The sequence below is a fragment of the Natrix helvetica genome (genome assembly GCF_964273705.1).
Source record: "Natrix helvetica genome assembly, chromosome: 4".
Lineage (NCBI taxonomy): Eukaryota > Metazoa > Chordata > Lepidosauria > Squamata > Natricidae > Natrix > Natrix helvetica.
The window spans coordinates 126,117,933-126,132,446 of NC_138550.1; the positions used below are offsets into that span (position 1 = coordinate 126,117,933).

At 37.9% G+C, this 14,514-nt stretch overlaps 1 protein-coding gene across 4 annotated transcripts in view; it reads left to right on the top strand.

Moving 5' to 3' along the window:
* The window catches only part of SPIDR (scaffold protein involved in DNA repair), a 178,006-nt gene that overhangs the window by 100,693 nt on the left and 62,799 nt on the right, over positions 1-14,514 (top strand). For 3 of the 4 annotated variants that reach the window (XR_014175424.1, XM_081953424.1, XM_081953426.1), the window contains 2 exons: positions 2,121-2,337; positions 8,978-9,243. Coding sequence is in view for 3 of the 4 variants with exons in the window: in XM_081953424.1 (XP_081809550.1) it covers positions 2,121-2,337; positions 8,978-9,243 (483 nt within the window). In the remaining variant the exon portion in view is untranslated. The remainder of the gene's footprint in view (positions 1-2,120; positions 2,338-8,977; positions 9,244-14,514) is intronic. The other variant, XM_081953425.1, reaches the window with a different exon arrangement.

The following is a 14,514-nucleotide window of genomic DNA, read 5'->3' on the forward strand; positions in this document are numbered from 1 at the left end:
AAGTTGTCAGTATTCCATCCCTGGAGGTTTTTAAGAAGAAATTGGACAGCGATTTGTCTGAAAGGATAGGACTTCCTGCCTGAGCAGGGGGTTGGACTAGAAGACCTCTAAGGTCCCTTCCAACTCTGTTATACTGTTACTCTATTACATCAGTCAAGGCACTTTAAATTCAGGAAAACTCCAACATATGCAGACAGCTCTTATTGCTTTGAGGGAAATTATTTTCTAGGAAAATCAATGTTGTCACTGTAAAAACAAAACTAGAAGCCTATATATATTTGGATGATAAATGCCTTCTGCCCACTATGCTCTAATTTTAGGATATGGGTGTAACCCATATAGTTTAAGAAAATGGTAGATTAATTTGTAAATTAATCCATTTTAACTGATCTTGTGAAAAATAGATATAAAAGTATAGGCTATAAAGGTATAAAAGTGTTCTTAATGTTTTTGTAAAAATCTTTTGTAAAAAATACATCTTTTTTTAAAAAAATGATCCTGTCATACATAGCAACTGGTACTTATTTCTTAAAACTGACATGTTTTTATGTTCTAAAGAATCCTGGACAGTGCCTTGGTATATAATAATAAATGTAATTGTAAGAATACAGGTAGTCCTCGACTTACAACTACAATTGAACCCAAAATGTGTGTTGTTAAGTGAGACATTTGTTAAGTGAGGTTTGCCCCATTTTACAACTTTTGATGCTACAATTATTAAGAGAATCACTGGAGTTGATAAGTTAGTAACCCAGTTATTAAGTGAATCTGGCTTCCCCATTGACTTTATTTGTCAGAAGGTCACAAAAAGGTGATCATGTGACTTTGGGACACAGCAACAGTCATAAAGATGAACCAGTTGCCAAGTATCTGAATTTTGATCATATGATCATGGGGTTGATGCAAAGGTCGTAACTGAAAACGGTCATAAGTCACATTTTTCAATGCTGTTGTAAGTTTGAATGGTCACTAAACCAACTGTTGTAAATTGATAATATAACGATAGAATCTATTCATGCACCTTACTGGTTTCCATTTCTCAGTATTGTACTTTTGGGAGAAGGGGCAGTGGCCTCTTCATCTGCCAGTTTGAAAATATGCAACTTTCCAACAGTAGCAAAAACCCACGATTCTCTGATAAGAGATGCCAAAATGTTTCGTCTCATCAATTTTTTATTTAACTTTCACTAATGGCTGTATATGAGTAATAAAATGGATTCACTTAAACTGTACATATTGCTGATTTTAAGATTTTACACACTTACTTTGCTATATACTGTACATTGTCATTTTGTTGTTTTTACCATCCCAAATGGTTCTCTCTCTATTTGTTTATGCTGCTGTTGAGCTGGGTCTTGAATAGAGCAGAGGACAGACAGACAGACACATACATACACACACACACACACACAGAGTGTGTTTTCTTTCTTTTACCTGTAAAATAAGATTAAAAATCCTGGTCAAGTGTAAGCGGAGGACCTAAATGCAATTAAACATAATTTTAATTTGCTTTCTTTGCTACTATTACCCTATAAAAAAAGTTTGAATATAGAATATTAAAGATAGGAAAAATTTGTGTCGTGCTATTTAGAATACAGTAACCACTCTATTCTAATTTTCATAACTCAAGTTGCTTACAATTGGCTTCAACATTCCAGGTTTATTCACAAATGTTGTATAATCACATTTCATTAAAATTATTTGTGTACATTCTTTTTACAATATTGCATTCCATATATATGGAATTGTATTTAAATTAAATTAAAGTACAAATAAAACCTCTGTTATGACTCTTAGCATTTGTGTTAAGTTTATGATTTTCAGTGCTTTTTTAAGGAAACAAGGAAATCTTAGGATGCAAATTTGAAATATATTGAAGTGCAGTTATCTTTTACCTGGTGTTGTTTGATTAATATTTTATGTGTTTGGATAGCTAAAACCGAGCTCATTATTAATTGTTTTTAGATTAATAAATTATTTTAATACCTTCGTATCGTTAAAACAAATAAATAATTTTCATTCATTGTGTTTAAGTGCAGGAAAGCAAATGATACATAAAACTGAAGTAGATCATCATTCAAAATAATTTGAAAGCTAACAAAATGTATCCATTGTTTCAGGCAAAAACTCTTTCTGCAGAATGAAAATATTCCGGTTATCCTGAATACATATTTCAGTCAAAAGGTCACTCTTAAAGAATCAACACATACATCTACTGATATGGACAAGCCCCTTTTGCAAGAGCCAATGCTTACTAAAAGGAATGTATCTTTAGCTTGGGTATTTAATTTATCTGATATAAAAGACAATTGCTCTTTAACAACTGCAGTGAATCAGGTAAGGTTTATTTTGTGATTTAATGCTTTATAATAAATTGATGAATACATCTTTGAAAATAATGAACGCAAGAATTTGCATATGTTTCCATTTGAGCAAATTTGAATGTTTGATGGGAAACATGTTTCGTATAATTTTTACAAGCATTTTTCTCCTCTAGTAAAATTGGTCTTCATTTAATGATCACTTGTTCAGTAACTGTTCAAACTCAGGGGGGGAAGGCTGAAAAAAATTGTACTTGTGACTGGTTCTCATAGTTCTGGCCATTCACTTGCTTGCGGTCATGGGGTTGCCATTTGTGACTTTATGTATTTTATTTATTTGTTAATTTTTTATCCCATCTTTATTACTATATTAGTAACTCAAGGTGGCAAAAATACCTAATACTCCTTCCTCCTGTTTTCACAACTACAACCTTGTGAGGTGGGTTTGCCTCACAGTGACTGACCTACGATTACCCAGTTGGTTTTCATTCCTAAGGTGGGAGTAAACCCAGTCTCCCCAGTTTCTAAGCGAGCACTTTGCACACAGTGAAAAACTGTTGCTTGAAAAACAAACTGAAATCTTTTGGGGGCAAAAATAACAATAAAAAACAATAATGTGGTTGCATAAGTATGCACACCTTTTTATAAGTAGCAATGTCTCTATGTTCAGAATTAATCAGTCACATTCAAACTAATGTTAGATAATAGTACATACCTGTCATTAGTTAAGGTGAATCTGATCAAGCCCATATAAAGTTCAGCCTATCTAGTAGGATTTATTTTACATATACAGGTAGTCCTTGACTTACAACAATTTGTTTAGTGTCCATTCAAAGTTACAATGGCACCAAAAAAAGTAACTTTTGTCATTTTTCACACTGATGACTATTGCAGCATCCCCATGGTCACATGATCAAAATTCAGACACTTGGCAACCAGCAGGTATTTTTGAAGATTGCAATGTGAGCACGTGAGCACCTTTTGCGATCTTCTGACAAGCAAAGTCAACGGGGAAGCCAATTCACTTAACAACCAGGTTACTACCGTATAAGACGCACCGGAGTATAAGACGCACCAAGGTTTTGAAGAGGTAAATTTAAAAAAAAGTAGGTAGGTAGATAGAAGGATAGAGAGGGAGAGAAAGAGAGAGAAATACAGTAGGTAGGTAGGGAGATAGAGAGTAGATAGGTAGATAGAGGGATAAAGAGAGAGAGAAATACAGTAGGTAGGCAAGGAGAGAGAGAGTAGGTAGGTAGAGGGATAGAGAGAGAGAAATACAGTAGGTAGATAGGGAGAGAGAGTAGGTAGGTAGGTAGGTAGAGGGATAGAGAGGGGGAAATACAGTAGGTAGGGAGAGAGTGAAGTAGGTAGGTAGGTAGGTAGATGCAGAAAGAGAGAGAGAGAAATATAGTAGGTAGGTAGGGAGAGAGAGGGTAGGTTGGTAGATAGAGGGATAGAGAGAGAGAGAAATACGGTAGGGAGGTAGGGAGAGAGAGTAGGTAGGTAAGTAGATGTTTCCAGGTGTATTTATCCATGAGCTGGAGAAGAAAATTGCTGACAACCTGCAGCACCTAAGACTTGTTTCTGCTGGAAGGGGCTTACAGAGTGGTCCTGGGGTGGGCCAAAAACGGGCCGTTTTTTGCGAAAACGGGCCCATTTTTTGTCACAAAATATTGCATGCATAGCCTTATGGAGGCTTATAGAGTGCTGCTGGGGGCTGGGGGGCAAAAACCGGCCCATTTTTGTTCATTTCTGCCCTCCCCAGCCCTCAGGAGCTCCCTGAAAGTCTCCATAAGGGTATGCACGGCCATTTTTGTGAAAGGGCGGGGCTTCAGGAGTCATTCAATGTATAAGAAGTACTCAGATTTTCAGCCTCTTTTTTGAGGAAAAAAGGTGCATCTTATACTCCGAAAAATACGGTAATTTATCAATCGCAGTGATTCACTTGACAAATGTGGCAAGAAAGGTCGCAAAATGCGGCAAAGTTTACTTAATAAGTGTCTCACTTAACAACAAAAATTTGGGACTCAGTTATTATAAGTGGAGGACTACCTGTATTCATTTGCCTCTGACAGCAAAAGACCTGTCTCTTTGTAGGCAGGTCTACAAAGAGCTTACAAAGCATCAAACGGATCTCTTTGTTGGAAGACGCCAGTCAGGAGAAGGGTATAAAAGTTTTCCAAGGCATTGGATATACTGTGGAACACAATGAAGACAGTCATTAACAGGTGGAGGAAATATGACACAATTTTTTTTACCAAAAATTGGATATTTCTCAAACCTCATTTAAAAAGAAGAAGAAAACTGGCCTGAAAAGCTGTCAAGAGGCTATAGCAGCGATGGCGAGCCTTTTTTGGCTCAGTGCCAAAAGTGAGGAAAGCGCAGGGGGGTAGTGTGTGGGCGTGCCGCACCCATAATGCAATGTGCAACCCCCCTCAGTGTGCATGCGTGCACTAGAGGTGTGAGTCCATTTTTTGCATGCTTGTTTTGCCCTCCCCAGGCTCCAGAGGCTTTATAGGAGCCTGGGGAGGGTGAAAACAGCCTCCCCCATCCCCCCGGAAGCCCTCCGGAGGCTTCAGGGAGCTTCCCTTAAGCCTCCAGAGCAGTCAAAATGAACCTCCGAGCAAAACGGAAGTGACTTCTGGTTTGCTCGGAGGGTCGTTTTGAGTGCTCCGAAGGGTTGAGGGACCTTCAGGACGCTTCCCTGAAGTCTCTGGAGCATTCAAAACGACCCTCCGAGCAAACCGGAAGTCTGTTCCCGAACTTCCGGTTTGCCCGTAGGGCCGGTTTTTTAACGCTCCGGAGGCTTCAGGGAAGTTCATGAAGCCTCCGGAGAGCCTCCAGGTGGGTGGGGGAGGCTCTTTTCGCCCTCCCCAGGCTCCTATAAAGGCTCTGGAGCCTGGGGAAGGCGAAAAATGGCTTTAAAAAAAGGTGAACTCAACTGGCCAGCGCGCATTCACTTCTGAAAAACAGGCCCACCTCTGGGTTAGGGTGGAGCCACCTTGGGCCTCCATCTCTCGATCTCCTTGCACTGGGGGAATCCTTCTCCGGGAAGGGGCGTAGAAGAGCCACCGCTCTCCTCCCCCTGTGGCTCTTCTCCAGCGCTCTCTCTTCTCTCTCCCCTTCGCCTCCCCACACTTGTTTACCTGTCCCAGAGAACTCGGGCTACGCTTCCCTCCGACCCGGTCACCTACCTCACCGGCATCGCTCCTGAATGACCTCTTCTATCCTCAGCTGTTGCGAAGCACAACCCAATGTACAAACTGGAAGTCGGTTCCCGAACTTCTGATTTGTGCCTTGGGTTGTTTTTACCCTCCGGAGGAGGACGAAAAATGGCTGAAAATGAAAGCTGAAGCTGACAGGGCAATGCCTCGCGTGCCCTGACAAATGGCTCTGCGTGCCACCTGTGGCACACATGCCATAGGTTCACCATCACGGGGCTATAGTAACTTTAGAGGAGCTGCAGGAATATCTGACAAGTACTGGTTGTGTACTACATGTTACAACAATTTCCATAGTCTTCATATGTCTGGTCTATGGAGTAGGGTGGCAATCCAAGTGTGGCTACAGTTTGCAAAAATCTACATCAAACCCAACAAAAGCATGAGGGAAAATGTGTGATGATCTTATGATATTAAGTTGAAATTTTGGGCCACAATTCCAAAAGGTATGTTTGCCATGAAAATATTTGCACATCACCAAAAGTACACTGTACTCACAGTGAAGCTTGGTGGTGGCAGCATTATTCTTTGGGGCTGTTTTTCTTCAGCTGGAACTGAGACTTAAGTCAAGAAGGAGGGAATTATGAACAGCTCCAAACAGCAATCAATTTTGGTGCAAAATATTCAGATCTCTGCTAAAATACTGAAGATGAATAGGAATTTCATCTTTCAGTAAGACAATAACCGTAACCATATCTCCAAATAAACAAAAGAATGGATCCCCCAGAAGAAGATCAAAGTTTTTCAGTAGCACAGTTGGAGTCTGAGCCTGAATCCAATTGAAAATATACAGCACTTTTTCAAGAAAGAGTGGGCAAAGATCCCCAGGACAAGATGTGCTATGCTGATAGGCTGTTATCCCAAAAGACTCAATGCTGTCATAAAATCAGAAGGTGCTTCAACATATATTAGTTTAAGGATGTGGACACTTATACAACCACATTGTTATAAGTTTTTATTATTATTTCCCCCCTAAAATATTTCAGTTTTTCAATTGAATTAATTTATGTGTTATATTAAAAATGGGAAAAATATGAAATGATTTGTCTTGATCAGATTTTTTTACATCTCAAAAACCTAGGATTTTAATAGGTGTGTGTGGAGTTTTTATATTCACTGTAAGTTGCAATAAAAATGCATATGATCTGGGAAAAAAATCTCTTGTTACTCTTCCCTAAAATTGTATTATTTTTCTGATATATTTTAAAGAACTCTTACTGTATATTTTGTTTCTTGCTGGTAATCAGTTTGGAAAAATTAAATATAAATACAAATGCATTTTGTAGGAGAAAGATACAAAGTAAATTGGGAAACTTTAAATATATAATTTTCAACATTGATGGGTTTATAAAGCTCCTTTTACTCAAAGTATAGTTTCTTTACCAGGAATTAGCACTTCCTCCTGATTCAAATAAATATTTATTGATCTCTTCATTTGAAGGAATTCCCTGCTTTCTTAAACGTTTCACATTTTTAAAAACATAAACAATTTTTACAGAGTGGTTTAGAACTGTGTTTGCAATCTTTTTTTTTCCCCTCTTGCAGTCTTCTTTCTCCCAGACAGAAAATGTGTTGGGATAATAAGTAGCCAGAATAATTTACTACAGAAGATAATTAGTCTAAAGTAGTACTGGAAGATCTTTGTGTGGCTCAAAGAGACTTGGATAACAAACTTCTCTCTTTCTTAAAACCCTACCTATGTGGGAGGACTTAGAAAGCAAACCATCATATCACTGAAAGAATCTCTTGATTTCTGCAGAAGGACATAGAAGCTACTGATTCCATGTTTTTTCCTGCATAAAGATTCCCTGCATCTGGAAGGGATAGGGAGTTATCTTTTCCTACTTCTCCTGAATAGAGTGAGGGTTTTCTGTATAGAAAAACGTCTTCTTTTAAAACGAAAAAGACTGTCCTTTTTGAGAGGACAGACTGCCTACAAAATGGCCAGCACCTGTACTACTGTTGTCCTGTCCCTTTAAGTCCTGTCCCTAGCACGCACAGCAATTGTTGGTTGTAAAAGCAGAGCAGAGAGGTAGTTAGGGATCCTGGTATTTGTGAGTTTTTGTAAAGTAGCCTGAAGAAGCCCAAAGTGCAGATAGAAAGATATACTGTTCTCCAGCAGTAGAACTCATATGTTGTTGTTGTTGTTGTTAGTTGCGAAGTCGTGTCTGACCTATTGCGACCCCATGGACAACGTTCCTCCAGGCCTTCCTGTTCTCTGCCATCTCCCAGAGTCCATTTAATTTCACGCCAACTGCTTCAGTGACTCCCAGCCACCTCATTCTCTGTTGTACCCGTCTTCTTTTGACCTCAATCTTTCCCAGCATTAGACTCTTCTCCAGTGAGTCCTTCCTTCTCATTAGGTGGCCAAAGTATTTGAGTCTCATCTTCAGGATCTGGCCTTCTAAGGAGCAGTCAGGGTTGATCTCCTCTAGGACTGACTGGTTTGATCGCCTTGCAGTCCAAGGGACTCACAGAAGTCTTCTCCAGCACCATAGTTCAAAGGCCTCAATTCTTCAAAGATCATATAAGGAGTAATCATTGAATGAGCAGTAGGACGAGGTGTAGTAGAAGTGGGAAAAAATAGAGAACTAGCTTTTGAGTCCTTGTGTATTTGTTGCTGAGGGACCTGTATAGTTGTGCTGGCTCTTGTAGGTTTTGAAGCCCACTGACTTGGGTATATGTAAAAGTGCCCATGGCACAGAGGGAAGGGAATCTAAATGGAGGAAATATTAAGGAAGATGGAATTTGGCTGAAGGCCCACTCGTGGGTTAGATTTTACTCTGCTTTAAATAATCTTAAATCATTATAATAAATCATTATTATCTTAATCATCTTCCATTAGTTTCATATTTCTCTTATGCTAAGCTTGAACCAAGTGCTTTGGCCTTCATTGATCTTCCTCTTAAACCTTCCTGTTAAAGTTTTCCCCCCAATAGAATAATGTTCTGTTGTCTGTTTAATGATTGTTCTTTGATATTTCACTTTTTTTAGAACATAGTTTATAAATATATGGCAGTATTTCATAAAAACAAATGTGCTTAGGCCTGATACTACTTTTACACTGAAGCTAACTTCTCTATTTTTAGAAATGGATATAGCCTAATTTTTGTTCAGTATTCTCCAAAACACAAATTGATTTGGTAAAGATGATATCCAACTAGTTCTGGAAAATATTCTGAAAAACAGTTAAAGGCAGCAAGAGAGAAGCATTGCGTGTCTTTCACTTCTGAATAAATGAGTATGACCCCAGTTTTATAGCCCTGCATTTTGAGGCTATTGCTGTCATATTCATCACTGATGGTGGAAACTGTTTCAGCAACTTTGGTAAACCAGGAAGAACTAACCTGGATAGTTTGGCCTTTGGACTTCTAAAAAATGTGATAATAAATTTCCCAATAATTTGTGCAGTAATTTGTGGATTTTTTAAAATAGATTTCCTGTTCCAATATGAAGACTTCTAAAAATACAGAGAGTTGTTTCAATATTGAATCTAAGGTATCGGTTATTTCCTTGAATGATTCTCTTCTTGATGTTGTGGAAATGCAAGGGACAACTGAAAGCACTGCAATCCGAGTCCAAGTAGTTATTCAGAGAGTCTATTATTTGGTTGTTGAAGATGGTTTCGGATGTCATCCTCATGGAAGTAATCTTTCCCAGAACATGGCACCATTTTTAAAATCAGACCTTCAGAATTTAAGGTAAGTAAAAAAAATGTGGATTTGTAATACTGAAGAAAACTTAAAAGGAAGTTGAAAAAGAAGCTATCATAAATTTATTTTCAAGCAGAATCAAAACTCTTGGTTTTTACTGAAGTTGTGCACAAATACTATAGAATCTTTCTTTGAAACAAGCATTAAAGTTGGTTTAAATCCTTTGGCTTCCTCAAAACACAATGCAACACAGTGCTACTTCAAATATTTCTTATTTGAAGTACTGTCCATTCCAAATCTTTTCTGCTTTTGGTAGGCCACATTATTTGCATTGCATCATTCAGATCCATTCATATTGTGAAATATACAATTAGGACCTAGACATGGAATCAAGACTTAGCTTAGTAGATTGATTAAACCTACTTTCTACACAAAATGAAAGTAGCTTCCAGGATTTCAGACAATGGTGTTTTAGTGAATCTATGTGAAAATCCCAGAGACTGATGTTGGAATAGTCTACACAGTGTGTAAGGTTATAAAATTATGTTTTAGTGAGAAAGCTGAGATTTTTTAAGGCTGGATATATTATCATCCAAGTTTACTATTCAGAGATTTCTGCTGATGTTATTCCTAAACTAACATGCTGGCATTATTACCATATTTTTCGGAGTATAAGATGTACCTTTTTCCCTCAAAAAAGAGACTGAAAATCTGGGTGTATCTTATACACTGAATACAGCATTTTTTGCCTCCCAAAACCCCACTCCCTTCGCCAAAATAGCCGTGCATAACCTTTAGGAGGCTTCCAGAGTGCTCCTGGGGGCTGGGAAGGGCAGAAATGAGCAAAAAGCAGGCCCATTTTTGCTCATTTGGGGGGGCACCCCCAGGAGCATTCTATAAGCCTCCTAAAGGCTATTCATGCCCTTTTTTTAAAAAATGGGCCTGTTTTCACAAAACGGGTCATTTTGGGGAGGTCTGCAGAGTGCAAAAACTTTTTTTTTAATTTGCCTCTTCAAAATATTGGTGCATCTTATACTCCGGTGCATCTTATACTCCGAAAAATACGGTACCTTTTTGTCTTATTTTTTCCTTCATATTCTCTCTCTCTCTCTCCCTCTCTCTCCCCCTCCCCCTCCCCCTCCCCCTCCCTAGATGTTAACCTTTCAATAAAGGGACTTAGATACTGAGAGTACAAACTCTCAAACTCTAAATCCTTTCTGTGGCTCACTATTTACAAAAGCAATGTGATGCATAATTTCAGGTTTCGCAATATCAGCAATCTCTTTTCTTGTTCTTATCTCTTTTCTTTTTATTGTCAGATAGCAATGGACTTAATTCCTGCTTACCAAAAAGGGTATTCACATTATACATTTAAAAATGTATAGTATTATTCAGTTCTCTGTGAAGTAGCCAAATGTTTTATGGTAATATTGATAAAGCAATATTAGAAATTACATGAATTTGGATTGCATAGTTTTATTGATAACAGAATAACAGAGTTAAAAGGGACCTTGGAGGTCTTCTAGTCCAACCCCCTGCTCAAGCAGGAGACCTATACCATTTCAGAAAAATGTTTTGTCCAATCTCTTCTTAAAAACCTCCAGCATTGGAGTACTCACAATTTCTCGAGGCAAGTCATTCCACTGATTAATTAGTCTGTCTGGAAATTTCTCCTTAGTTTTAGGTTGGTTCTCTCCTTGAGTTTTTCATTTAATCACCTATTGTATTAAGTGTTTTGTTTATATTTCTTTATTATGAATCAAGCTTCTGTGGTTTGCAAATCATACATGGCTTTGAATTATATGTCATCTGGACCCATAGCTGTTTGTTGTGAAAAACCATATATAAAATCTTCAGTTACTTAATGCCGTGTGGATCTTTGTAGCTATTGCATGAATGGATAGATTGCTGTTGCTGTTGCTAAAATACACATTAAAATGTCTCAACTCTATTTCTATAAAAATTCTTATCAGACAAATTAATAGGAACATGTGGGTTGACTTTTATTTTCTGCAGGGGGAAAAAAACACCCTAGTTTTCTACTGCTAAAAATAAAGATTGGTGATAACATCCAACTATAAAGATCCTATATAGCATGATATATAGATCCTTTATCTTTGCCTCAAAAGTTGTCCCAGAAATACAATATTTGTTTATAGGCCACTTTATTAAAAGACTAGGTTGTATCTGCCCTGGTTTACCATGGTGCATAAATTTTGAATAATTTAGTTATTTAGCAATAATAACCTACAGCCTGATTTAAGTCCTACATTATATGTTTTTGATAATTTGTGCCTTTTAGTGGCAAGCAACCTAGTTCAAAATATTTAGCAATTTATATGAGGTCTGGAAAGTATAGGAAAGTAAAATGAGGAATATATACATTTTAATTTGCCTTCCAGAAAATCAATAATTTTAGAAGGAATGATTAATAAGTCTTATAGAATTTTCATTTATGCAATTCTAAATGGGCTACCTGATTCAATCTAAATTGTTCATAAACTCCTTTATAATTTTTAACTTATATGTTAAAAGTTTATATGTCAGCTTACTTTTATCTTAGGTCAAACATAATTAAATTTATTGCCAGATCTTCATCTGAGTAAAGATAGTATTTCCAATGCTATTGTCAATGTTTCAAGGTAGGTAAATTAGAATTGAGGTAATTTGTAGTGTTTGCCCTAAGGAAAGTCAAATTTTGAGTTACACAAGACTCATTTTAAATTGGTATTTGCTGAGACTCAAGAGGGATGAGAGGGAAAGGATTTTTCTGAGTTAGCAAATGTTAGCTGCCTTTTCATTTTTTGTGTGTGGGCAATTCCCATTCTGTTTACAGCATACCATTATTTTTTTCCCCAGCTAAATGTTTCTAAACAAAACAGTTCATGAAAGTATGATTTTAAAGAACATTGTTAATATTTCTGGGATACATATTTTTAATGCAAGATAAACTAGAAGCAGACAATTTAAATGTTGCTCTCTGAACACCATTTGATACCTGATGGAAGTGCCTTATAAATGAAATATGTTTTTAATTGTTTCTGAGCTGTTTTAAATATTAGTCAGGTTGCTTTATTATTTTTGTCTGAATGTATCAGCTACAGATAGAAAAACAATCAGATTCTGCTTTGAAGTTTAAGGAACAATTGTGATTCGTACAGAATATAATACTGCTTCTATATTTCTGTGATAATCTTTCTCTACCCTTTGGAATTTGTGGCCTTGTAAAATATCACATACCACACATGAACACATTCAATTCCATACCTTATTTTTAATATTTTTGAAGTCCCCAGCAAAGCATTTTCTGTGAAGTTACATTTAGTACTTAATGATATATACTGGCAATTTTATTCTGACCAAAGAATGATTGAATGTTTTTATTTGCCACAGCTAATAATGTAATCAATTTTGACAACTTATCTATTGTATGGTAATATATATTAATAGATAAAAGTGCCTTGCAAAGATAGAATAAACCCATCTTCCGAAATTCTAGATGGAAGACCAAGATGGCAGAGATTGATCCAAATCCGCACTGATAGATGAATTAAATGATATTTAGAGATTTCCTGTGCACATCACACATCCCTGGGAAGAATAAAATATGGAAGGAGAAACAGTATCCAGTTATTAAATTTGCAGTTATAAATGCCTGTAACAGGAAGGAACATGTAAATAAATGGTTTGTCAGCTTGAAAAAATAGTGGGAATAGTGTAGCAGCTTCCTCTAGCAGTGAGTTGTAGATTGAGGGAGTCTAGCAAATTAAACCTCTGTAGCAAATCTGGAAACTAGACTGTCTCATAGGGATTGCTAGAACTAGGAAGTACGGTATATGTGTGTTTCTGTATTGTCCCAATGTGCCTGCATTTCATTCTTCCAGCCAATGGGGAATTGTGCATTGACTCACATTGTGCCAAATTTGAATATACTCTAGTACAGCGATGGCGAACCTTTTTTGGCTCGCGTGCCATAAGTGGGGGGAGCGCAGGGGGGTCGTGTATGGGCGTGCCGCACCCATAATGCATTGCGCGGCCCACAGTGCTCATGTGCGCACTCCAGGTGCTCCCCCTCCCATTTTTACATGCTTTTTTTGCCCTCCCCAGGCTTCAGAGGCTTTATAGGAGCCTGGGGAGGGCAAAAACAGCCTCCCCCCCCCAGACGCCCTCCGGAGGCGTCAGCGAAGCCTCCGGACAGTCCCTGAAGCCCTCGGAGCGCTCAAAACGACTCTCCGAGCAAACCGGAAGTGGCTTCCCTGACGCCTCCGGAGGGCTTTTGGGGAGATGGGGGAGGCTGTTTTCGACCTCCCCAGGCTCCTATAAAGCCTCTGGAGCCTGAGGAGAGCGAAAAATGGCTTTAAAAAAGGGTGAACTCAGCTGGCCAGCGCGCGCATGCACGCTGGCCAGCTAATAGGGCAGCGCCTCGCGTGCCCTGACAAATGGCTCTGCATGCCACCTGTGGCACGCGTGCCATAGGTTCGCCATCACTGCTCTAGTATGATCTAAAAGAAGACATCCTAGAATGATCAAGTTAAGATTTAGCCACTGAAGAATAGAAGGTGATTTTAACATTTCATTACTTGATAATTGTTTTGATATCTGTTGGTATTGTATGACATATACTACTTCTATTAAAAATAGAATCATATGATCAAGTCAGGGCATTTCTTAAACAACAAGTCTTGGATTGGAATCACAAAATTAGTTGAATTAGTTTCTTACAGTTGTAAACACTGGAATTTAAATCTGAAACAAAGTCCACAATCGGCCAAATGTCTCTTTACTTTGGAACTGCCTAAACATTATTTTCTTGCATGCTCAATTTAACATTTTCCATCTGCTCTGCTGGAAGGCAGATAATAGGATCCCCCTAAAAGGAGTGTACTTTGCATCTCAGGAGTTGGACAAAACAATTTGGCATGTCTTATTATATTGTGAATACGTTAGGGATGTGCACAGTAAATTTATTGTGTCCTTGTAGCAAACTTGCCTGTCTCTTTCTCTCTCATGCTCTCATTATTTTTAGTCAAGCAGTTTGCTACACGGTATAAGGTAAAGGAATCTTGTAACAGCATATAGGGTAAGGCAATCAGTTATAAACCAAACAGGTAATCCAGATCTCCAAAGCTATAGCAAAGAATCACATTTTACTGATAGTGTTTTCTATTTTCTTTATTATGCTAATACCAGTTATTAATGAAATAAACATCTTTACTACAGTGTTTGACCAGCCTTTAAAATGAAAAAATAAGTGAGTTTGTGAAATAAGTGAATAGACAGCTATTATTTGGGGGGGAGGGGAAGGGGGGGAATCAAGAC